The sequence below is a fragment of the Oryx dammah genome, unplaced genomic scaffold (genome assembly GCF_014754425.2).
Source record: "Oryx dammah isolate SB20612 unplaced genomic scaffold, SCBI_Odam_1.1 HiC_scaffold_26, whole genome shotgun sequence".
Classification (NCBI taxonomy): domain Eukaryota; kingdom Metazoa; phylum Chordata; class Mammalia; order Artiodactyla; family Bovidae; genus Oryx; species Oryx dammah.
This window is the reverse complement of record NW_024070210.1, coordinates 43,055,439-43,080,346: the sequence shown is the minus strand read 5'-3', so window position 1 is coordinate 43,080,346 and position 24,908 is coordinate 43,055,439. Positions and strand designations below refer to the sequence as shown.

The window sequence follows — 24,908 nt, the reverse complement described above, 5'->3', positions numbered from 1 at the left end:
CCAGGTTCAATCCCTGAGTTGGGAAAATTCCCTGGAGTAGGAATTGGCAACCCACTCCAGTATTCTTGCCTGGAGAATTCCATGGACGGAGTAGGCTGGTGGGCTACAGTCCACAGGGTCACAAAGAGTTGGACACGACTGAGCAGCTAATACTTTCTACTTCTATGTTCATTGTGGTGCTATTTACAATAGCCAAATTATGGAAGTAACCTAAATGCCCAACAGTAGCTGAATGGGTAAAGAAGGTATGAGATATATATATAATGGAATATTACTCAGTCATTAAAAAACAATGAAATAATGCTATTTGCAGTAACGTGGGTGAACCTAAAGATTATTATGCTAAGTTAACTGAGACAGAAAGACAAATATAATATGATATCATGTATGTGGAATCTAAAAAATAATACAGATCAGTTTATTTACAAATTAGAAAGACAGACATATAAAAGAAATTTACAATTAAAGGGGAAAGGGATAAAGTAGCAGTATAGGATTAACATATATCCCACTATCTATTATAAACAATGAGTATTATATAGCACAGGGAACAATATTTATTATCTTGTAATAGCCTATAATGGAAAAGAATCTGAAGCTGTACACCTGAAACTAATACAGTATTGTAAATCAACTGTAATAGTAAAATTTTTTAAAAAAAGAAAACAAATTGCAGAGCCAGCCTCAGCCCGTAAAGAAATCCTAGTAGTATGTAGTGGAACTGAAACAACAAATGAAATACCATCCTTAAAGCTCAAGATCTAAGTGTGTTCAGTTTAGTAACCAATTCAGATTATGATATGGTCACTGAATTGAAAGTATTATGATCCAATAAGAAAGCTAAAGAATATTAATTGTATAAAAGTTTTCTTACCATGTTTCCTTATCGTGTTTCCTCTATTCTCATATAATTTGGTGTCTTTTTTTCTAGTTTATGTTATGATAGCAATTTTCTGCATAGCATCAGCGATGAGTCTGTACAACTGTCTTGCTGCACTAGTTCGTAAGATACAATGTGGACAATGCACGTATGTATCTCTTGTGAGGAAGCCCATAATACTGGTTTTTGTAATTTAAAACAATACGAGGAAAAATAGGACCTTTTTTTGTAAACCTGTGAAGTCTAATATACATGTTGCTATTTTAATTAAAAATAATTAAAATTAAATAAAATTAAAAATTCACTTGCCCAGTCCCATTAGCCACGTTTCAAGTGCTAAATAACCACATGTGGCTAATGGCTGTGGTATTGGACAGCACAGATATAGGCATTTTCATCAACACAGTTCTGTTGAACTGGTGAATATTTTATTATGTGTCATTCATAGAAATTAAAGTCAAGGCTTTAAAATTGAGGTTTCAAAAACTTTCTTCTCACTGTGGCAGACATTCATTTGTTACATTAAGTGAACACTGTATTTCATTTTTAGGGTAAATTAATGTATTTCAAACTGTCTTTTAGGATTACCTGTCGTGGCAAGAGCATTGAAGTGAGACTTATTTTTCTCTCTGGACTGTGCATAGCAGTAGCTGTTGTTTGGGCTGTGTTTCGAAATGAAGATAGGTATGAATACTCATTGTATTTCCTTTTAGGTTAGACTAAGGATAGGTTGTTTCACATCTAGCCTTGATAATTGTTCGTTATGGATTTTTTTCCCCCAGAACACCCTAGTCTTGAAACATGCTAAATACTTGAATAAAGAAATCTTGTGCTAATGGATTTGAGGTTGTCTAGAGAAGGAAATATAAACTAGGCTTTAAACATCTAAACTGAAATAGTCTCCAAAAATACACTTATTTATGGTGTAGCCACATAGTGAAGTGCAATGCAGCTGTCAAAAATGAAGATTTCTGTGAATTGATATGCAGTGATTTCCAGGATTTATTTTTAACTGAAATAGGCCAAATATGCAAGAATATCTAGCATATGCTACCTTTCATGTGAGAAAGAAAGAAATATAAGAAAATACATAGGTTTCTATTTGCAGGAAGAAAACCAGAAAATAATTTTAACAGTTTATTAATAAAATTATTAAAACCCCAAGGGATTTAATGGCCCAAAATTTGGGAGGAGAGTTGATACAATTGTAGGCAGCTCTAAGTATGATAATCAGTTGATAATTATTCATGCTAGTTGTCAGTTTCTGGTAGAGTTTGATGTATAGCTCTCATTTCCTTTATGCTTTAGCTATCTGGAAGTATATTAACATCATATCCTTTGTTATGAGCTATCTTTCTAAAAAGAGACATGTAAAATTCAAAGATTAAGGATAAATATGCACTTTTGTCTGATATACTTTCTTCTGAAGCAGGCTTTCAACTTTTTCTTAGTGCAGTAGTACTCGTTATTCTCAGTTCAGTTGCTCAGTTGTGTCCGACTCTTTGCGACCGCATGAACAGCAGCACACCAGGCCTCCCTGTCCATAACCAACTCCCAGAGTCCACCCAAACCCACATCCACCGAATCGATGATGCCATCCAACCGTCTCATCCTCTGTCGTCCCCTTTTCCTCCTGCCCTCAATCTTTCCCAGCATCAGGGTCTTTTCCAATGAGTCAGCTCTTCACAATCAGGTGGCCAAAGTATTGGAGTTTCAGCTTCAACATCAGTCCTTCCAATGAATACCCAGGGCTGATCTCCTTTAGGACGGACTGATTGGAGTTGCAGTCCAACCTTGCAATCCAAGGGACTCTCAAGAGTCTTCTCCAACACCACAGTTCAAAAACATCAATTCTTCAGCCCTCAGCTTTCTTTATGGTCCAACTCTCACATCCATACTTGACTACTGAGAAAAATAATAGCTTTGACTAGTCGGCAAAGTAATGTCTCTGCTTTTTAATATGCTGTCTAGGCTGGTCATAACTTTCCTTCCAAGGAGCAAGCATCTTTTAATTTCATTGCTGCAGTCACCATCTGCAGTGATTTTGGAGCCCAGAAAAATTAAAGTCAGCCACTGTTTCCGCTGTTTCCCCATCTATCTGCCAGGAAGTGATGGGACCGGATGCCATGATGTTAGTTTTCTGAATGTTGAGCTTTAAGCCAACTTTTTTACTCTCCTCTTTCACTTTCATCAAGAGGCTCTTTATTTCTTCTTCACTTTCTGCCATAAGGGTGGTGTCATCTGCATATCTGAGGTTATTGATATTTTTCCCGGCAATCTTGATTCCCGCTTGTGCTGGAGGATTCCAGCTTGTGCTTCCTCCAGCCCAGTGTTTCTCATGATGTACTCTGCATATAAGTTAAAAAAGCAGGGTGACAATATACAGCCTTGACTATTCTACTAGAACAATAAAATATGGAGACTGTCAGAGGTTTTTCTGTTGTTATAACAGCTACTTCATGGTCAAATCATAGCAATTGAACAGTATTGCTTTAATGATATTTTTCTTTTGAAACATTCCGCTTAAAAATAACTGAGTAAAACAATAGAGGAATTTCTTTTGATTTTAGGTGGGCTTGGATTTTACAGGATATCTTGGGGATTGCTTTCTGTCTGAATTTAATTAAAACACTGAAGTTACCCAACTTCAAGGTAAAGTAGACTACTTTGCTAGCTAAAGTATTGTTTTCTTTTTAAAACAACTTTATTAAGGTATAATTTACATATAATTAAATGCACCTATTTTAAGTGTACAGATTATCAAAACTTTACAAATATGTAACTTTGTAACCACTATCCAATCGATTATAAAATATTTCTTACCTCATCAAAAGCTCTATCATGCCCTTTATCAATTAGTCCTAATCCCCAACCCAGGAAACCACTGATTTTCTACATAAAATATTTTTAATCATTCACATAGTATGCCAAATTAATATAATCTGTACAAGACTAAAATAAGGAAGAACATTTCTTTGCTTCAGTGATTCTTTTTTAAAAGAGTGGGTTGAAGCAGATAAAATTTTAATGTGATTTATAGAATAAAACTACAAATAGTAATAAACATTAAATGCCTTAAAAATAGTGTTTAAATGTATGTTACATGTTTATTTGTATTTGCAAAATAATATCTCTTAATTTAAATTTGAGAAGTTTGACCTTTAAATTTGTTTCTTTCTTCAACAGTCATGTGTGATACTTCTAGGCCTTCTCCTCCTCTATGATGTATTTTTTGTTTTCATAACACCATTCATCACAAAGGTATGATATTTTTTTAATGCATAGGAGACATACTAAATGATTAGAATCTTAAATATGCTCTTAGAGTATTGATTTTCCAGATGTTTACCATTGACTGGGTTCTAATTCTCTTAAGAGAATTGTCATTGAAATTGGCCTTTTAATAGAGGATATTTTTAAGGCTTTACACCATTTTGCTTAAAAAAAAAAAAAAAATGCTTCCTGATGGATGTAAACATGAGAATGTCTATAAATTTTCTTCCTACACTTTTTAAAGTAACTTTTCTTCCTATTATAAAACAATAAATATTTGCTGTAGATAATACAGACAGCAAAAAAGAATGAAAAGATGTCATTGCTTCTTTCATTTCTGTAACCCTAGCATGAGAGTAAGAAAGAGCCCAACGCTGGAAGTCTAGAGACCTAAAGTGTAGATCTGTAACTTTATAACCCTGAGCTGCTAGTCACTTAGCCCTCAGTTTCCTAATCATTTGAGTGAGGGAGTATTGCTAGCAATCTATCCTCTGTTTCCATCAGTAGAATTCTTTCGGTTGCTTCTGCAAAAAATCCAACCTAACTTTTCTATATGAAAGAGGTCCCATCTATTCAGAATATGTGCAAAGGCCAGGGAGGGCCTGTCCTCAGGAGAAACTAGACCCAAGGGCACATACTCTTCCTTCCTGCTTCTGTCCACCTTTTCATTGTCTCAGACTGGCTTTTTCCATGAGGTTAGAATTGTAGCAACTTGAAACTCCTAGGCCATCTGTTCCCAGCTATACCACTAGCTCCTCAATAAAATCATGGTGCTGTCCTTAGAATAAGGGAGAGGTGTTGGGTAAGTGTGGTAGTCCTTCATTATTGGCCCAGTTTTTCTACCTTGTCCCTATTCCTATCTCATGAATGTGTTATTAATTATTGCTTAATTCTTCTACCTTGTCCCTATTCTTATCTCATGAATATATTACTAATTATTGCTTAATTCTTCTACTTTTCCCATTTTGAGTCTCACTTTCTAACTTTATATCATTTTTTTATCCTTTGTCACTTTCATATATTTAGTATTTTATAATGACTATTTTTCCCCTAGTAGTTCTTTATTCTTTAACCTCTGCTATCTGTGAAATATCTGCATTTCTGGTACTGGCTATGATGGCATAAGACAAACATATACCCCATTGGGGAGCTAAAATTGCAACTAGGTAACAAGTGTAGTTAACTGTCCCCAAATACTAGTACCTTTCCATGCTTTAATGGTGAGCTATCTGGCTCATTGACTTAATTTGCAATGGTAACCTAAAAAAGCATAGAACTAGTATTAGGAATTATAGCAAAAGCTGTTAATTTACTAAAGCATATTTTGAAGTTCGGTCTAAACTTGTTCTAGCTTGTGTCAATTTATTTGGTTTAAAAATGTTTCTATAAGTCACTCCATCATAGAACTCATAACAAAAGTAAAGCACTCTCTTTACAAAACCATTCCCATAGGTTAATAATGGGTGGTCATACCATATGACTACCCATTTAGGCTTCCCTGGTGGCTCACACGGTAAAGAATCTGCCTGCAGTTGCAGGAGCCCAAGGTTTGATTCCTGGGTTGGGAAGATCCCCTAGAGAAGGAAATGGCAACCCACTCCAGTATTCTTGCCTGGAGAATTCCATGGGCGAGAGGAGCCTGACGGGTTACAGTTCATTGCGTTGCAAAGAGTTGGACACGACTAAGTGATTAACACTTTCATACCATATGACACTTATATTGCACAGTGAACATAAAAGCTATAACTAAACTCTTTTCTAAAAGTAAATTTTCCATTATGTTTTAACACTAGTGTCACTTTATAAATGCCAAACTTGTCTGCCAGCAAACTATGTCCATTCTGTACACATAAAAATGTCAGGATTTTAAAAGTATATATGGTAATAGTAAAGATGTCTTTGAGTCTTCTTTCTTCTGTGGTTAGAGAATTTTTCTTCTTTTTTTTCCATCTTTGATCCCACTGACTGGAAATGTGACTTCTAGTCATCTAATCCAATGGAAAAGATTGACGTGCTCTTTGGAGTTCACTCTTGTAGATTTACCTTAACACTGTCTTCTCAGTCTGGTTTGTCAGGCAAATCAATATGAAAATCAGATACATGATTTCTGATTTTTGTTGTTTTCACTGAAAATTTCAAGAATTAAATCTTAGGCATTCTAAATAACTTCTTGACCCTGGTATTAGTAGATTTTTAATGAGTTGGCAGGATGGGTAGCCATAGGAGTACAGGTAGTAAGAGCCTGTCTTTTTTTTTCTATCACCATACTTTTTTCTATCACACCATACTTCATATAGTGTCTTGCAAATAGTAGTTTCTCAGGTAGATATCTTTGAATGTATGAGAGGATGTCAGTAATGGTCTTCAATTAAATGTTTTAAATAACAATTTGAAAATGAACCAAAATAAACTCTTTATCTGGAAATTGAATCACATCATGTGAGTTTCCTGTAAGCAACTGTATTTAATAATTTATTTTCATAAACTTCTGTGATTTAACCCCTCTGTAACCCAAAGCTTAACATGAGAAAAAGATTTCTGTAGCCAAGGAATTTATTCTTTTTTCTACTCAACTCAGGTATCAGTGAAATCCTCTTAAAAATAAACTCAAGTAATTTATTCTATGCTCCCCACCCACATGGAGAATAGTATAGCTAATCAATCAAATTCTCCTAAAAATTCAGCATTTATTTATCTTCCCATGACCTGTTTGGGGCATTATTTTAAGTGTAAGGTGGGTGCTCATGCAGTCTTAGCTTGCTACATCTAAATGTTTCCCCTCTCCCCAGCAGACTTTACTGTCCAGGAAATAACTTTTTAATGATTTCTCACACAGCCCACATAAAAAGACCTTAGACATGCGCAAGGGAAAAATTCTGCTAAGGTTAATGTTTTGATTGGTGCATTAAGAGCAGGCAGAGCTGAAATTGGACAAGAGTCAGGATAGAGAAATGTTCTCAAGTTCTTTAGGGCTTGATCTTTTCAAGTTTGGCTTCATTGTTATTGTGGTGAGTAGACAGAAGGTTAAATATATATTTAAATAAAGTCATTGATTTATTACAAATCTGTATATAAAAAATTTCAATATTTCTTCTGTCTCTGTTCGTTGTTATTGCTAAAAATGATTAATGACACATAGTATATGGCATAATATAAGTAAAAGGACCTAAAGTGTGTAGCCCATAGAAGAAATGCTAGATATTAGTTGTCAGTATAAATCAGTGCTCAAACCTTCAGTTGAATAATTTTTGTGTGGTTTATCTGTAAGTTTCTATTATTTGTTGAGCTCTAATAAAGTGGATAGTGTGCTAGGTGAAATTTGTTTTAGGTAACTCCAATTTTTGCCATCTACAGAGACCATTTTAGGAAAAAATCAGTCTTCAGATGACTTTCCATCAACCTACAGTAGGCCATAGCTGTGGCAGTAGATCATGAACGTGCGTGTGTGTCCGACTGTTTTCGACCCCAGGATTGGGGCCCACCAGGCTCCTCTGTCCATGGGATTTCCCAGGCAAGAATACTGGACCGGGTTGCCATTTCCTTCTCCAGGGGATCTTCCTGACCCAGGGATCAAACCTGTGTCTCTCGAGTCAGCTGCATTGGCAGTCAGGCTCTTTACCACTAGTGCCACCTGGGAAGCCCTAGGTTGTGAATACTAGGAGGTTGTTCACTTTAAGTGATTGAACAGTTTCTTTTACCTTTCTTGCTTTTAGAATGGTGAGAGTATCATGGTTGAACTTGCAGCTGGACCTTTTGGAAATAATGAAAAGGTAGGGGTGGCAGTTAAGTACAGATGGCTGCCAGTGTATTTGTGTGTCCAGTTAATAATTTTGCCTTCCTGTGTAATTCATTGGTCATGTAGTGCATGTTAAGGTATTGTAAAGCTTTGTTTCTCACAAAATATAGCCCTTTTGTTAGTTATTCTAAATTATTAAATACCTATTGACTTGGGTTTCATCCTAGAATGATGGAAACTTGGTGGAAGCCACTGCTCAACCATCAGCTCCCCATGAGAAAGTAAGGATTGTATTTCAGATATGTTCATTGGACTTTAAATCATACCCTCTCAGACAAGACTCTTCTTTGGGGGAAAAAAACCCAGATTGTTAAAAAAAAAAAAAAAATCTCTTTCAAGGCCTGAGTCCTCTAATTTTGGTAAAAAAGGAAAGAAAAAACGTTAGATATGGGGATACTGGATTAATCCTCTTAACCCTACATGTGTGTTGGGTTTTGTTTTTCCATAACTACATATCTATGTCTTTCAAGCTTTCTATACATTCAGAGTATATATATGATTAATTTATGTTCTCTGATTTCAAGCTTTTTTCCCCTCATATTTCTAAAATGTTAATTTTAAACATTAAGTTATTCTAACATCAATCCTTTCCTTTCTGAAGATGTGGGTAAAGATTCCTAAGAGGTTTATTGGTGGTCTCTCTCTCTCTTTTGTTTTGTAATTACAGTTACCAGTAGTCATCAGGGTACCCAAACTGGCCTATTTCTCAGTAATGAGTGTCTGTCTCATGCCAGTTTCAATATTGGGTTTTGGAGACATCATTGTACCAGGTAAGCAATTGTTTGTAACAATTTGAGTGAAAATAGACTGATGATTTAAAATTGTCAGATGTGCAGTATCATATATCAGATGTTAAAAGTTACCTGATCTTTATTTCTGGCTAATGCTAGAGCTGGGATCAGTGACAGGAATGGAGAAAAAGTGTTCTGATGGGTAGAAGATAAAGCCCAAATAGTAACAACCAAAGTATATCTCCCATGGCTCAAAAAATGCCTTAGAAGAAGTAACTAGGATCAATTTGACCTCTTCCCCATGAAAGTATATAATAAATCCCCATTAAAAGTTGAGTTTAATAATGCCAAATATATTATAATTTCTGTTACTTATGTTTTAAAACAATAGTTATTTGTTCAAACTAAGTTATTTGAACTAAGCAATGTCGTGTAGGGCACTATAATACCAAAAAAAAATACAGTGTGTGGTGGACTTGATTGCCTTCTACTAGAATGTCTGCTCTGACAGTTACTGCAGTTTGGCCTATAGAATAAACTTAATCCCAGCCCAGGAATAACATAGTATTCAGTTCAGTCCATCACTCAGTCATGTCCGACTCTTTGCGACCCCATGAACTACAGCTCGCCAAGGCCTCCTTGTCCATTATCAATTCCTGGAGTCCACCCAAACCTATGTTCATCAAGTCGGTGATGCCATGCAACCATCTCATTCTCTGTCATCCCCTTCTCCTCCTGCCCTCAATCCTTCCCAGCATCAGGGTCTCTTCAAATGAGTCAACTCTTCTCATCAGGTGGCCAAAGTATTGGAGTTTCAGCTTCAGCGTCAGTCCCTCCAACGAACACCCAGGATTGATTTCCTTTAGAATGGACTGGTTGGATCTCCTTGCAATCCAAGGGACTCTCAAGAGTCTTCTCCAACACCACAGTTCAAAACCATCAATTCTTCAGAGCTCAGCCTTCTTAAATAGTCCAACTCTCACATCCATACATGACCATTGAACAAACCATATCCTTGACTAGACAGACCTTTGTTGGCAAGTAATGTCTCTACTTTTTAATATGCTGTCTAGGTTGGTCATAACTTCCTTCCAAGGAGCAAGTGTCTTTTAATTTCATGGCTGCAGTCACCGTCTGCAGTGATTTTGGAGCCAAGAAAAATAAAGTCAGCCACTGTGTCCACTGTTTCCCCATCTATTTGCCATGAAGTGATGGGACCAGATGCCATGATCTTCATTTTCTGAATGTTGTGCTTTAAGCCAACTTTTTCACTCTCCTCTTTCACTTTCATCAAGAGGCTCTTTAGTTCTTCTTCACTTTCTGCCATAAGGGTGGTGTCATCTGCATATCTGAGGTGATTGATATTTCTCCCGGAGATCTTGATTCCATCTTGTGCTTCATCTAGCCCAGCGTTTCTCATAATGTACTGTGCATATAAGTTAAATAAGCAGGGTGACAATATACAGCCTTGACATACTGCTTTTCCTATTTGGAACCAGTCTGTTGTTCCATGTCCAGTTCTAACTGTTGCTTCCTGACCTGCATACTGGTTTCTCAGGAGGCAGGTCAGGTGGTCTGGTATGCCTATTTCTTTCAGAATTTTCCACAGTTTATTGTGATCCCCACAGTCAAAGGCTTTGGCATAGTCAATAAAGCAGAAATAGATGTTTTTCTAGAACTCTCTTGAGTTTTTGATGATCCAGCAGATGTTGGCAATTTGATCTCTGGTTCGTCTGCCTTTTCTAAAACCAGCTTGAACATCTGGAAGTTCATGGTTTATGTACTGCTGAAGCCTGGCTTGGAGAATTTTGAGCATTACTTTACTATTGTGTGAGATGAGTGCAGTTGTTCGTTAGTTTGAGCATTCTTTGGCATTGCCTTTCTTTGGGATTGGAATGAAAACTGACCTTTTCCAGTCCTGTGGCCACTGCTGTTTTCCAAATTTGCTGGCATATTGAGTACAGTACTTTCACAGCATTGTCTTTCAGAATTTGAAATAGCTCAACTGGAATTCCATCACCTCCACTAGCTTTGTTCGTAGTGATGCTTCCTAAGGCCCACTTGACTTCACATTTCAGGATGTCTGGCTCTAGGTGAATGATCACACCATCGTGATTATCTGGGTCGTGAAGATCTTTTATGTACAATTCTTCTGTGTATTCTTGCCACCTCTTCTTAATATCTTCTGCTTCTGTTAGGTCCCTACCATTTGTGTCCTTTATTGTGCCCATCTTTGCATGAAACGTTCCCTTGGTAGCTCTGATTTTCTTGAAGAGATCTCTAGTCTTTCCCATTCTGTTGATTTCTTCTATTTCTTTGCATTGATCGCTGAGGAAGGCTTTCTTATCTCTCCTTGCTATTCTTTAGAACTCTGCATTCAAATGGGTATATCTTTCCTTATCTCGTTTGCTTTTCATGTCCCTTCTTTTTACAGCTATTTGTAAGGTCTCCTCAGACAACCATTTTGCTTTTTTGCATTTGTTTTTCTTGGGGATGGTCTTGATCCCTGTCTCCTGAACAATGTCACGAACCTCCGTCCATAGTTCATGAGGCACTCTGTCTATCATATCTAGTGCCTTAAATCTATTTCTCACTTCCACTGTACAGTCATAAGGGATTTGATTTAGGTCATACCTGAATGGTCTAGTGGTTTTCTCCACTTTCTTCAATTTCAGTCTGAATTTGGCAATGAGGAGTTCATCATCTGAGCCACAGTCAGCTCCCGCTCTTATTTTTGCTAACTTTATAGAGCTTCTCCATCTTTGGCTGCAAAGAATATAATCAGTCTGATTTCAGTGTTGACCATCTGGTGATGTCCATGTGTAGAGTCTTCTCTTCTGTTGCTGGAAAAAGGTGTTTGCTATGACCAGTGTGTTCTCTTGGCAGAACTCTATTAATAGTCTTTGCCCTGCTTCATTCTGTACTCCAAGGCCAAATTTGCCTGTTACTCCAGGTGTTTCTTGACTTCCTACTTTTGCATTCTGGCAGTGGCACCCCACTCCAGTACACTTGCCTGGAAAATCCCATGGATGGAGGAGCCTGGTGGGCTGCAGTCTATGGGGTCGCTAAGAGTTGGACACGACTGAGTGACTTCACTTTCACTTTTCACTTTCATGCACTGGAGAAGGAAATGGCAACCCACTCCAATGTTCTTGCCTGGAGAATCTCAGGGATGGGGGAGCCTGGTGGGCTGCTGTCTCTGGGGTCTCACAGAGCTGGACACAACTGAAGCGACTTAGCAGCAGCAGCAGCATAATATAGAAGTAATTAATAATGTTCCTCAGTCAGCTGGTAGTGTGTCCTTTCTCACTTTTCCTACTGTCTCCTTGTGTTCTAATGGGCTGTGCCTAGGTAAAGAGTACTGGCTCTTCTGAAAAAGCCCTGTCATTGACATAGTAAAGCTAGATAGAGAAACAAATATTGTTGCTATGTGAACTGGATGGCAAAGTCCAGTGTAGCAGCTCTCTTAGGCCAGTGAGTCTCCTTTCATGTAATTGATAAAGTAGGGAATGCTTTCTATTAAGTAACCTTAAAGTTCTTGAATATCTTTAAACTTACCCCTCTTTTTACCAGTCCCACACCATGTGCTATTAAAAGCACATAGCATAGAATTGGTAAAAACAATGTGCTAGCTAATAAAAATTATGCATCATGGACTTGATGGTCGTGAGTCTGAGTGAACTCCGGGAGATGGTGATGGACAGGGAGGCCTGGCATGCTGCGATTCATGGGGTCACAAAGAGTCGGACACGACTGAGCAACTAAACTGAACTGAATGGCTTAGGAAAATGTGTAATATATGGTATTAAGTTTAAGAAATCAGCATATAAAATTTTGTCTGGAATTTGAGGTACTTTAATGTTCTAATGATGCAAAAATGAATGTTAAATACAACGCAACATGTACTTTTACCATAGTTAACAACTGAATTTTTATTGCTATTGTTATTTTAAGAATGTAATGTGAAATTTTTTTTAGGCCTGTTGATTGCATACTGTAGAAGATTTGATGTTGAGATTGGCTCTTCTATATACTATGTTTCCTCCACAATTGGTAAATTTTTGTTTTTTCTTTTGTTATATTGAGTTGTATCATCTGTAGGAAAAGGTCTAAAAGTAAGGAGTCCTGGATTCTAATTCTTCACTATTAATTAATAAGATGCTTTTTCCATCAAAAAGAGATAATTATAGTTTACTACCTATATCGCAAGGTTTTTGAGGATCAAAAAGGAAATTGTATATGAAAGAAGATTCTACACATAAAAAGCTTACTAGAGCCTATGGCACATAGGTAGTTGATACTAGTATAATACTAAGTTTTTAAAAAGTACTGTATAATATTTGCATATTAATATAAATAAACTTATGGGCACAATAATACCTTGGACAGCAGAGGTAGTTGTTACTTGTCTTACTTCTTTTCTTGAAAACAGACAAGAACAGCAATAAGCCAAAAAATACTTTTCTACTTCTGAACATATCAAATATATATCTCAAAATCCATACACCAAAATTCTTTATTCTTAGGTAAATGGCCTGCACCAGAGCAATTTAGATACTGTTCTAAAAAGGTTTTTAATTCCACAATGGAATTAAATCTTATAAATTAAAAGTGTACATCAACAGTTAGAAAAGGGTTTTTCTAGAAGTGGTTACTCTGACAGCAAGAAAGAACATCTAAATGAGTGAAAGGATGAAGAAAGGGGGGAAATTATAAAGAAATAATAAAAACAGTCTGAGGCCATTAAGTATGATACTCCCTAAAGGCATTAACATGTTAACATGCAGCACTAGTCAGTGTGATAGAATAAAGAAACATTCAGTGAAAAGACAGAAAAGACTGTAAATTAGGACAACTCACTTAACCTCACTGGTCCTCCATTGCCTCACTTCACTTTACTATTCCTCTATTGTAACTTTGGGCAACTCACTTCATTGGTCCTCCATTGCAGCATCTATAAAACAAGAAGGTGGACTGCCTTGTCCGTAAAAGCCCTACTAGTTCCAGTTTTCTGAGATCCGGTGTTCATAATGAGACCCAGAGTCATTAATAAAAGATAAAATGAAGTTTGATATGCAATTGTTGATGATGACCAGGAAGTATATAATCAATATCAGAAAGATTTTTTAAAACAACCGTTGGTACCTGTAGGCACAGATTTTAGTTATCTAAAATGTGGAACAATTTAACATCCTTAATAGTGGCAGATAACTGAGACTTTCTTGAATCATTATCTTTATCAGTGATTAAGGATTAATTATGTTATTAATGATTAATTATAGTGGAAATACTAAACAGTTTCCACATTTTTCAAAAGCTCTGTAGAATGTCTCTCCTGACTACTCTCTAGGAAAATAATGAAATTATGAAAAGAAGTCATAGGGCAGAAACATTCTGAGAAATATTTGAAAACCAGTACTTCAGTGAGGGAATTAAAATCCACCTTTGATAGCATAAAAATGACTGATACTTGTCTTGCAGCCTATGCCATTGGCATGATTCTTACATTTGTTGTTCTGGTGCTGATGAAAAAGGGGCAACCTGCTCTCCTCTATTTAGTACCTTGCACACTTATTACTGCCTCACTTCTTGCCTGGAGACGTAAGGAAATGAAAAAGTTCTGGAAAGGTAGCAGCTATCAGGTATGTGCTTATATCTTGGTTACCACGTTATAACATTGCCTAACTTCGGTTGGGAACTGCTTGTATATATCAAAGCTTTATGTATTTATTCTCAAAGCTTTTACATGCCTAAAAGTTGCCTTGAATTTATCAGAATGTCCTAAGTTTCTTTCCACCACTGCCCCCTTACTTGTCACCTGCTGCATCATCACTTCTCATCCTCACTGCAATCTGATGCCAAAATGCTGGTGACTCGAGATAAAAGTACCAAGAAGCGTGGGAGGGCATCAGGGAAAATCAAAACAGCATTTCAGCATGAGTTTTCAGAATCCACACAAAAGTCGACTTCATGGAAGATAAGAGCCATATTTAAGTACTAAATTTTGATGCTGACACCACTAGCTATTTATAGTAAGAGTCCTCAGGTTTTGCAGATAAAAAGTATATACTCTCTCCAGCATCTAATTGGGCCTAACCAAATGGAAGTGGGCACTCATTTCAGGTTTAAATGGATCAAGACTGCCTTTTCTGTAAAATTCCTACAACAGAGAATATCCAGATAGCAGAATCTATCATGTTTGAGTTGTTTCTTCATTGAAGTTAAAGCCCTTTGTTCTTTTCCTAAATGTTATCGGTATTCCTGTAAAGTTTGTTTGTTTGCATTGAAATTAAAGAGAGTTGGGAAACTCTAGCCTGTTGAGGTCAGGGTCATGGCATTGATTCCTTCATGAGGCAGTTAACTCTGCTCTGCCCTATTACAGCAAACTGTGTTCCACTATCCACTCTCATGCTTTTGTTTCAGTGATCGCATGAACAAAACTAAAGATATTTTGGGTAGATAGTCGTAATTCTGTTAGTAGATAAACAGTTTAAAGTTCATATCCATCTTGTGGTTGGCTCTAGTGTCATCTTTATTTAACAAGAGGTGATTCGCACATTAAGTTAGACTACTATTAACATAATTGAAAAAAGCACCAGCCTAGAATTCTTTGGGGTAAGTCTTGTAATTTCTTTGAGATTAAAATAGAATACCTGCCCTTCCTACCTCCCAATTCCAGTTTCTCAACTTGTATTTATACACATAGAATTAGTTTATGGCCACAAGGTCCTTGACTCAACTACTAAGGTAGCTTGTAACTTTCGTGAAGATGACACTCATATGGAATGTTTTATAGATTTTTTTCAAAGTAAAAGTACGTCCTACAGCACAAACTCTAATACTGGTTTTGAAAGTCATATCCTAAGAGGTGCTCTTTGTCATCATTTTTTTAAAAATAGTTATCTGTTTCTTCATTTAGCAAATGTTTATTGAGCAGTTCTATGAGCCAGATACTATTTTAGGTGCTGATGATAAAAGATGAACAAGTTAGAGACAAGCCTACTCTCATGGCCTCTTGAAAGTTAGAGTCTCTTGGAGGATACAGATAGAGTCACTAACAATAAAGTGTGATGAATGAATCAGTTATGGCAGGGTGCCTTGAAGACTAGAAAGGGGACACCAGTGCTTATGGTTTTGAGACAGTCAAAGGTGATGTGGGCAAGGATGACTTCTTAAAAGAATGTTACGTTTATGTTGAAACTTTAAGACTGAGCCTTGTGTTCCATGTTGAAAGAACCATGACTTCAAAGGCTCAGAGGGAAGAGCTTTGACAGATTTAGGAACCTTATGACAGACTGGCCATTCCTATTGAGTAAGAATAGGGGAGTGCAGGAAATGAAAACTGGAGAAGCAAGCAAGGGAAAGAGGCTGTATGGACTTATAAGCCACATTAAAGAGCTTGGACTCTCTCCTAAGAACTTTGGAGACATTTAAGAGTTTTAAGAAATCTAGAAAATGGATTGAAAGAAGGCAAAACTTGAGGTAGCTGTTACAGTGAAAAGCTGTAGTAGTCAGAATTAGCATGGTACTGAGACTGAGAGAAGTGAACAAAGTCAGGAGAAATTTAGAAGCACAATAAATGTGACCTAGTGATAGATTCAGTTAGGGAGAAGAGAAGAAAGTAGAATCCAAGGTTTTTGGCTTGTGTAACTGAGTGGGTGGATAGGGATACCATTCACTGAGATTAAGAAGGGCAACAGATTTGAGATAAGATGATGAATTCAGTGTTGGAAATTTCAAAATACCTAGGGGACTACCAGGAAAAGAGAAATCAGCAGTTGAATAAACATCTCCTGATATGCAGGAGATAGGCCTAACTAGAGACAGAAATTTGGGAGTGTTACTAGCAAACTCTATGAGTGAGTGAGAATATGGAGGGAGAAGAAAAGACTCAGGACGGAACTGTGACCAAGAGATTTCTACTTTTAGCAGCACTTATCTTATTAACTGATCATGAGGTAAATCAGGAGGAGGAGGATGAGCAACACAGGGAAACTTTGTTTCGGGTTGGCATTAAGTCTTTTTTAAGTTAGAATTTAAATTTGGGACAGCTAGTGAGAGCACATGGTGCTGCATATGGAATTAAGTATGTTTGCTGTTATTTTCATCACCAGTATTTCATTTTTACTTGTAAATTCTTCTTTCTCCTTTAGTACAGCTTTAAGGGTGCGGTGGTTTATTATAAGCACCTTTCCTCCTTTCTCTTTCTATGCTGTTTACTGAGGAGAAAGGAGATGCTAGATAAGAATGGACTTCAACCAAGGGATACATTTATATTCCCTATGAATAAATGCTCTGCCCTGGACCATCTGAATTTTACTCTTAAAAATCGTGACTTTGAAATCATGATTCTCCTTCATAGCAGCTACTGTAAAGTTTAAGATCATTGGAGCTAGACCCAAAGCCGTAGTAAACACCCCGGAAGGGTGGACTCCAGGGCCTTCACTGTAAAGTGAAACTAACTAAGATAACTGATTGTAGGAAAATCCATTTTAAAGAGTCTGAAAAGTTAGGACAGTTTCGGTTATACACTTCTCACTTGTAGGGTGGTATCATAATTTCACTGGAGAAGGAAATAGCATCCCACTCTAGTATTCTTGCCTGGAGAATCACATGGACAGAGGAGCCTGGTGGGCTACAGTCCACGAGGTCCCAAAGAGATGGACACGACTGAGTGACTAACACACACACACACGCACACACATGATAATTTCATTAGGTAAGACATTCAGAATGCAAATACCACATAGTAACAGCATGGAGTCTGGTGCCAGACCACCTAAGTTTGAAGTTTTGTTAATTATTAGTAATGTGACATTAGGCAAGTTACTTAACTTCTCAGTGCCTCAGTTTCCTTCAATGGGATGGGAATCAGCCTACCTCACAGGGTTGTTGTAACAAATGCAAACTGCTTAGCACAGTAGCACATCATTAGCACTGTAAATGTATTTGCTAGTATTATTTGTATGAATTGAGTTTTTTTGTTTTGGTTTAACTTGTTGCTTTGGTGATCATCTTTCACTTCATTAGCTGATTTCCATTTTCCCGTTTTGAATATTAAAACTTTGGATCTTTGTTAAATCTGCTTTCTTAACTTATTTGTGAAAGGCTATCATAAGCCTCAGAGAAAAGATTTTGTTAAAATGGTCATTTTCCCACAGTGCACTAAATTTTAAAATATTAAGAATGGACATTGGCTGAACTTTTAGGTGAGCTAGCTGCAGAATATTGTAAACTGCTGCCAGGAGACTGTCTGTTTTTCCCTACAACTAGGGCTTCCCTCATGGCTCAGGTGGTAAAGAATCTGCCTGCAATGCAGGAGACCCGGGTTCGGTCCTTGGGTCGGGAAGGTCATGTGAAGGAGGGAATGGCTGCCCACTCCAGTATTCTTGCCTGGAGAATTCCATGGACAGAGGAACCTGGTGGGCCACTGTCTATAAAGTCATAAAGAGTCAGACACCACACACACACAGCATTTATAAAAGTTATAGAATGTAATGCCTTCTGTTAATGTGAAAAAAAAAAAATCTCTCATTCCTTTTGTCTAACCTTTAAGGTCCAAGTTAATTTAGCTTGAATATTGTTATTTGTAGGAGACAGTATTATTATAGACTTTGGCATCAGTTCTGACAAGTTAGTCTCTAAAGACTCCTCCCTCATTCATCAAGTGAGGTTGGATCTACAGGCAGATAGGAGAATCTAATCTAAAGAGATAAATTAGCCCAAGGCTTTGAAAGGCAAGTGGATGTTGAAATCAGATAAGGCTGGCAGAGGCTATGGAAGAACAGGGAACCTCAACAAGTCTGGTAAAATAAAGGGAGGCTATGTCTGAACTTGGTGTAGGAGAAACCTGAGGGTCAGACCTGAAGACAACTCTCAGGAAGTTACTGGTTCATCTCTTGGGCTAACAGTTTACTCTTCTCTCCTACCTCCATTGTCTGTTTCCAGAATATCTCTTATATAACTCCCAGCTCAAAATCTGCCATCTCTAAGCAGATACCCAAGAGTTCTCCATTTGAAATTAGGTTCACCTTTCCCCATACTTTCTTTAGACTTTGATGTTAAATATTTATTAACATCTGCCTTGTAGTGTAGATATTTATGAAGGAATGCCTCCCCAGGTAGCACTAGTGGTAAAGAAACTGCCTGCTAATGACGACATGAGACGTGAGTTCAATCCCTGGGTCGGGAAGATTTCCTGGAGTAGGAAATGGCAACCAATTCCAGTATTCTTGCCTGGAAAATCCCATGGACAGAGGAGCCTAGTGTGCTACAGTCCATAGGGTCACAAGAGTCAGACATGACTGAGCACACACACCCTCACCATTTAGCTCCTGGGTGTTAGGAACCCACAGTGCTGATAACACTGTTTTATACACTGTAAGTTCTTAGTCTATGTTTATTGATATTATTCATGCAAAGCAATTAGACTGTTCAGTCCTTAATCCATTGACCTTTTTAATCACTTTTGTGTGTGTGTATAAATTTCTGGATTGTCTTTTAGCAGCCTTCAAAAAATTACCAGAATTGTTATAAGGTATTATAAAAGTATGGCACTTTTAAAATACTAAACTAGACAGTACCTTTTTGGCAGAAAGTGAAGAGGAATTAAAAAGCCTCTTGATGACAGTGAAAGAGGAGAGTCAAAAAGTTGGCTTAAAGCTCAACATTCAGAAAACAAAGATCATGGCATCTGGTCCCATCACTTCATGGGAAATAGATGGGGAAACAGTGGAAACAGTGTCAGACTTTATTTTTTTGGGCTCCAGAATCACTGCAGATGGTGACTGCAGTCATGAAATTAAAAGACGCTTACTCCTTGGAAGGAAAGTTATGACCAACCTAGATAGCATATTCAAAAGCAGAGACATTACTTTGCCAACAAAGGTCCATCTAGTCAAGGCTGTGGTTTTTCCAGTGGTCATGTATGGTTGTGAGAGTTGGACTGTGAAGAAGGCTGAGTGCCGAAGAATTGATGGTTTTGAACTGTGGTGTTGGAGAAGACTCTTGAGAGTCCCTTGGACTGCAAGGAGATCCAACCAGTCCATTCTAAAGGAAATCAGTCCTGGAGTTCTTTGGAAGGAATGATGCTAAAGCTGAAACTCCAGTATTTTGGCCACTTCATGCAAAGGGTTGACTCATTGGAAAAGACTCTGATGCTGGGAGGGATTGGGGGCAGGAGAGAAGGGGATGACAGAGGATGAGATGGCTGGATGGCATCACCGACTCAATGGACATGAGTTTGAGTGAACTCCGGGAGTTGGTGATGGACAGGGAGGCCTGGCATGCTGCAATTCATGGGGTCGCAAAGAGTCGGACACTACTGAGCGACTGAACTGAACTGAGACTTATATATCTCTACAGTCTTTATATATAACCATTTTGCAAGTGCCAAAAGTTTTGGCTGCTGTTTGAAAGAATCAAATGTAAAGCAAGTAATATAAATTAAAATCAGAATCTCAGGTGATGGCACATTTGTTTATGCTGCTATCATTTGGTACATTCTAATCCCTGATATTAGAGTTGAGTGTGAGAGTAGCAGAAAGCAGGACTTCCACTGGAAATTTTTAATTCATGGGTAGCCCTGATGAGCTTTTTATGTTGTTTTCAAAGGACAAATTATACCTCTTTCATTGCTGAAACTTAGAGACTTTATAGAAATACTTTAGTATTTTACTTAAAGTCTTTCAACCCTTCCATGAATTTATCTGATTAAGAGAAGTAATGTTTTTCTGTAGGATTTCACTAATATAATACTACTTTGGGTATCTTAATTTTATATTCTTTCCTATAGCTAAAATATACTTACCCTGTATTTTTTATGAGCTTTTTTTTCTGGATTGCTTCAAGAGCTACAGTATTCAGTTTCATTTATTTTCTAGTGAGTGTAGAGAAAGTTAAGGTGTTTTTTCTCTAGAGAGAAACTTGAAGCCATGGCATAATTATTCTGGCCCATAGAACAATTAATAGAAATTTTTTAGGGGAGAATTTTTTTTTGCTTCTAATCCTAAATCAGTGGAGTCAGCAACCTCCAATGGGTGGGAAGTAAGTTTTCAGTTTGTTAATATTCAGTAAACAGTGGGTTTGTGTCTGCTAAATGTCACTAGTGCTTCTAATTATTTTTAGAAGTCACAAGCTGTAACTGACAAATCAAAATACAGAGATACTTAAAACAGCTCTGCTGTAATATCAGCCACTCTCCAGTTACTGCAGCAACATGAGCACTTTTATTAGACTGTTTCAGGAGATTGGGTCAGAGCTATCAGTAAATGCTGGGTTAGCTGACCCAATTTCAGAGGACATCTTTCTAACTTGAGCTTGCTTATTTACTATGAAAAATAATTAATTATGACAAAACAATTTACGTGAATTTTGCCAGTTAATTTTATTACCTATATTAATTTTTGTTGTGTTTTTAAAAACCTGTTTCAAGTTTGCACTTCTCTGTTTCTGTACTGTTTTTATTGAAAAGTCAGTGATGAAAAATAAATGCAGAGTAGAGATATTACCTCTCAGTAAGTTGGTTTTACAAGTTTTTTTAAAATATATCTCTTTATTTAGGAATTAGATTACAGTGCCAATGAGGTATCAAAGGATTAGGAAAGAAGAAGCATATAACTTATGTATAGACTATTTCATTAGGTGACAGTTATCAGGATCAGCAGGTCTTGGAAAAGAAAGTGTTTCCCCACCATCCATTCTTCAGTTCTCTGTCCCCACAGCTCCAGCCTCTTACACCCAGAGTATCTAAATTGCTAGAAAAAAGGGGCCTAAATATATCTTATATGCTTCTCCTTTTCCTCTCTCATTTAAATTGTAACTAAAATCAGCTCTTCAACAACTTCATCTTTTCTATTACCTATCTTGGTTTGGGATTTGATCCCTTACTCCATAAGTGCTATGAATATACAACTACTATAATCTTAGGGATATCTTTGGCAAATAGAGGACCACAAAACTGATTGTTTAGGGGCTTGAAATGACTCATGGAATATAAGCAGGTTTGGGTTGTATAAGCTGACTCCATCACTTGAGACAGTTGTCAACTGAAAGCTTCAGCTCATGTTTGTATTCTTCTTTGTCTGGCAAGTTCCAGAGACCCCATTTGGAATTATTCTTTTCTCTGCTTCCTCTTCTAAAAAACAGTAAAGCTTTTAGACTCAGATTTTAAAATTAGGAATAGTTACCTTGCTTGTCTTCTACTTCTTGATGAAGGAGAAGGGAAAAAGTGCATCAGTTCAGTTCAGTTGCTCAGTCGTGTCCAACTCTTTGCAACCCCATAGACTGCAGCACACCAGGCTTCCCTGTCCATCACCAACTCCCAGAGCTTACTCAAACTCATGTCCATTGAGTCGGTGATGCCATCCAGCCATCTCATCCATTGTTGTCCCCTTCTCCTCCCGCCTTCAATCTTTCCTAGCATCAGGGTCTTTTCCAATGAGTGAGTTCTTTGTATCAGGTGGCCAGAGTATTGGAGTTTCAGTTTCAGCATCAGTCCTTTTGATGAATATTCAGGGCTGATTTCCCTTAGGATTGACTGGTTGGATCTCCTTGCAGTCCAGGGGACTCTCAAGCGTCTTCTCCACCACCACAGTTCAAAAGCATCAATTCTTCGGCGCTCAGCTTTCTTTATAGTCCAACCCTCACATCCATACATGACTACTGGAAAAACCATAGCTTTGACCAGACGGACATTTGTCGGCAAAGTAATGTCTCTGGTTTTTAATATGCTGTCTAGGTTGGTCATAGCTTTTCTTACAGGGAGCAAGTGTCTTTTAATTTTACGACTGCAGTCACCATCTGCAGTGATTTTGGAGCCCAAGAAAATAAAATCTGTCACTGTTTTCATTGTTTCTCCATCTATTTGCTATGAAGTGATGGGATTGGATGTCATGATCTTAGTTTTCTGAATGTTGAGTTTTAAGCCAACTTTTTCACTCTCCTCTTTCACTTTCATCAAGAGACTCTTTAGTTGTTCTTCGCTTTCTGCCATAAGGGGTGGTATCATCTGCATATCTGAGGTTATTGATATTTCTCCCAGCAATCTTGATTCTAGCTTGTGCTTCATCCAGCCTGGCATCTCATGATACTCTGCTTATAGGTTAAGTAAGCAGGGTGACAATATACAGCCTTGACATACTCCTTTCCCTGTTTGGAACCAGTCTTTTATTCCGTGTCCAGTTCTAACTGTTGCTTCTTGACCTGCATACGGATTTCTCAAGAGGCAGGTCAGATGGTCTGGTATTCCCATCTCTTTAAGACTCTCCCACAGTTTAATATGATCCACACAATCAAAGGCTTTGGCATAGTCAATAAAGCAGAAGTAGATGTTTTTCTGGAACTTGCTTGCTTTTTCGATGATCCAGCAAATGTTGGCAATTTGATCTCTGTCTGGTTCCTCTGCCTTTTCTAAATCCAGTATTTAAATTTAATCACTGATCTAAAAATCTTTGACAGTCTTCAGAAAGACATGAAGTATTTTTTTTTTCTATTTTTAGGTAGTTTTATATGAAGAACAGAGTAAAAACACTGAAAATATTTAAGCAGTTTCTTTCTTTATTCCCAAATATGATAAGGTTTTTATGAGAATATGAGAAGATTTGAAGTGATCATTTGAGAAAAGTTTTAACTGGTAATTCTGCTAAAATAGTCTATAGCAAATGTATTGATTTTGTTTTTAGATATCATTTGACCTTTAAGTACTTTTAATTTCTTTATTCTTAGTAGAAATTTTTTTCATACAGTCTTTTAAAAATTTCACGTTATTTTTAAATTATCCTAAGGTCAATATTCAAGGCATCAACGGGAACCAGTTTTAGTTTTCCACCTCCAGGAGTGGACACTGCTTGAAATAGTTTCCTAAGTGGAAACTCCTTGTGGTGGAGACTCCACTGCCACACAGGACGATATTCATATTGGGAGATGGAAGTAGTGGAAGATCCAGATCCAGGCACTTGGAAGATCCAAGCACTTATCAGATTGGCCCTGAGTCCAATGATTAGGCTTCCTAAAGGAGCTGTCACCCTGAGCATGTCCTGAGGAATGTGGCTGAGGAAACAGTACATTGCTCCAAAAGGAGTGCTTGGTTCAGTGGAACACTCTGTGTCTTTAAAAAAAAAAAAAAACTTGTAATCCTTTTGCCAAATTAGTGACTGGGGGCAAGTTGAAAATTTACGTTTCCTAACATCTTTTATTTATGCCTAGATGATGGACCATCTGGACTATGCAACAAATGAAGAAAACCCTGGGACTGCTGGTGAACAGATCATCCAACAATAATATCATGGACATGCAATAATGTGTCGATTGATTTTCTACAAATAGAGTTTGGCTTTTTAAATTGACTTTTGAATTTGACAATCTGAAAGAAACTTCAATGATATGCTTGCAAATATGTATCTGTAAGAGCTGGTACTGACAATTACATGATAAATAATTAAAATACAATTGCTTTTAACTATGTTAAAGTTGTGCCTTCAGATTAAATAAAAGCATATGGTCTGTGTAATTTTCAGGATCTATTATATATAGTATATTTTTATAAAAAAAAACTCTTCACCTACCCCTGTATCTGTCTTACTGAAGTCTGTTTCTTTCAACTCTAATGATAGATAAAAGTATTTGTCAAAGTGAGTTTCTGAGCAGATTTTACTGTAAAGAATTATGCAGAGTTTATGCTCTATAGAACTAACTGTTTAAGATCATTCAAGAAGGCAGTTCAGTAGTGGAATTTTGAACCTTTTATCACTGCAGAGGTTAGAAATATATGATTTAGGAATATAGATAAAAGTGTATTTTTATAGCCTGAATTTTAAAAAATCCCAATCCTTTTTTAAACTTGAGAACCTAAATTACTTCAGATTGCATATGTGTTATATTAGAATATTTTTCCATTTATAGAGAGACATATAAAACTAGTCATTTGAAAGGAAACAAAAATTGAAATCCACATTTTTCCGTGGTCTTCTGTTTCCTTGAAGATGTAGCTTAATTTCTAAACTAACCTGTAATTCCACTATGGTATTTCTGATCTCTGAAGTTTGGATCTGCTAATGTTAAGATTAAGACTTAATATGTTATAAAAACTATTTTTCTTAGCAAATTATATATTAATACGTATGACTCATTGTTTGAGTATTAACATCTCTAGTAATCCCTTCCTCTACCTTCCCTCCCCTAATTCCTACTCCTTTCCCCATAGGAGACCACTGTTAGCTTTTTAAAATTT

The 24,908-nt window shown here is 37.1% G+C and overlaps 1 protein-coding gene across 3 annotated transcripts in view; it reads left to right on the top strand.

The window, feature by feature from the left end:
• The window catches only part of SPPL2A (signal peptide peptidase like 2A), a 53,500-nt gene extending 29,308 nt beyond the window's left edge, over nt 1-24,192 (top strand). For 2 of the 3 annotated variants that reach the window (XM_040226507.1, XM_040226509.1), the window contains exons 7-15: nt 932-1,028; nt 1,463-1,564; nt 3,451-3,532; nt 4,067-4,141; nt 7,867-7,923; nt 8,617-8,719; nt 12,659-12,733; nt 14,162-14,322; nt 23,885-24,192. In XM_040226507.1, the coding sequence (XP_040082441.1) occupies nt 932-1,028; nt 1,463-1,564; nt 3,451-3,532; nt 4,067-4,141; nt 7,867-7,923; nt 8,617-8,719; nt 12,659-12,733; nt 14,162-14,322; nt 23,885-23,959 (827 nt within the window). In that variant the 3' untranslated portion in view covers nt 23,960-24,192. Of the gene's footprint in view, nt 1-931; nt 1,029-1,462; nt 1,565-3,450; nt 3,533-4,066; nt 4,142-7,866; nt 7,924-8,116; nt 8,171-8,616; nt 8,720-12,658; nt 12,734-14,161; nt 14,323-23,884 lie in introns of all 3 variants that reach the window. The other variant, XM_040226508.1, reaches the window with a different exon arrangement.
• Nucleotides 24,193-24,908: the final 716 nt, after the last annotated feature.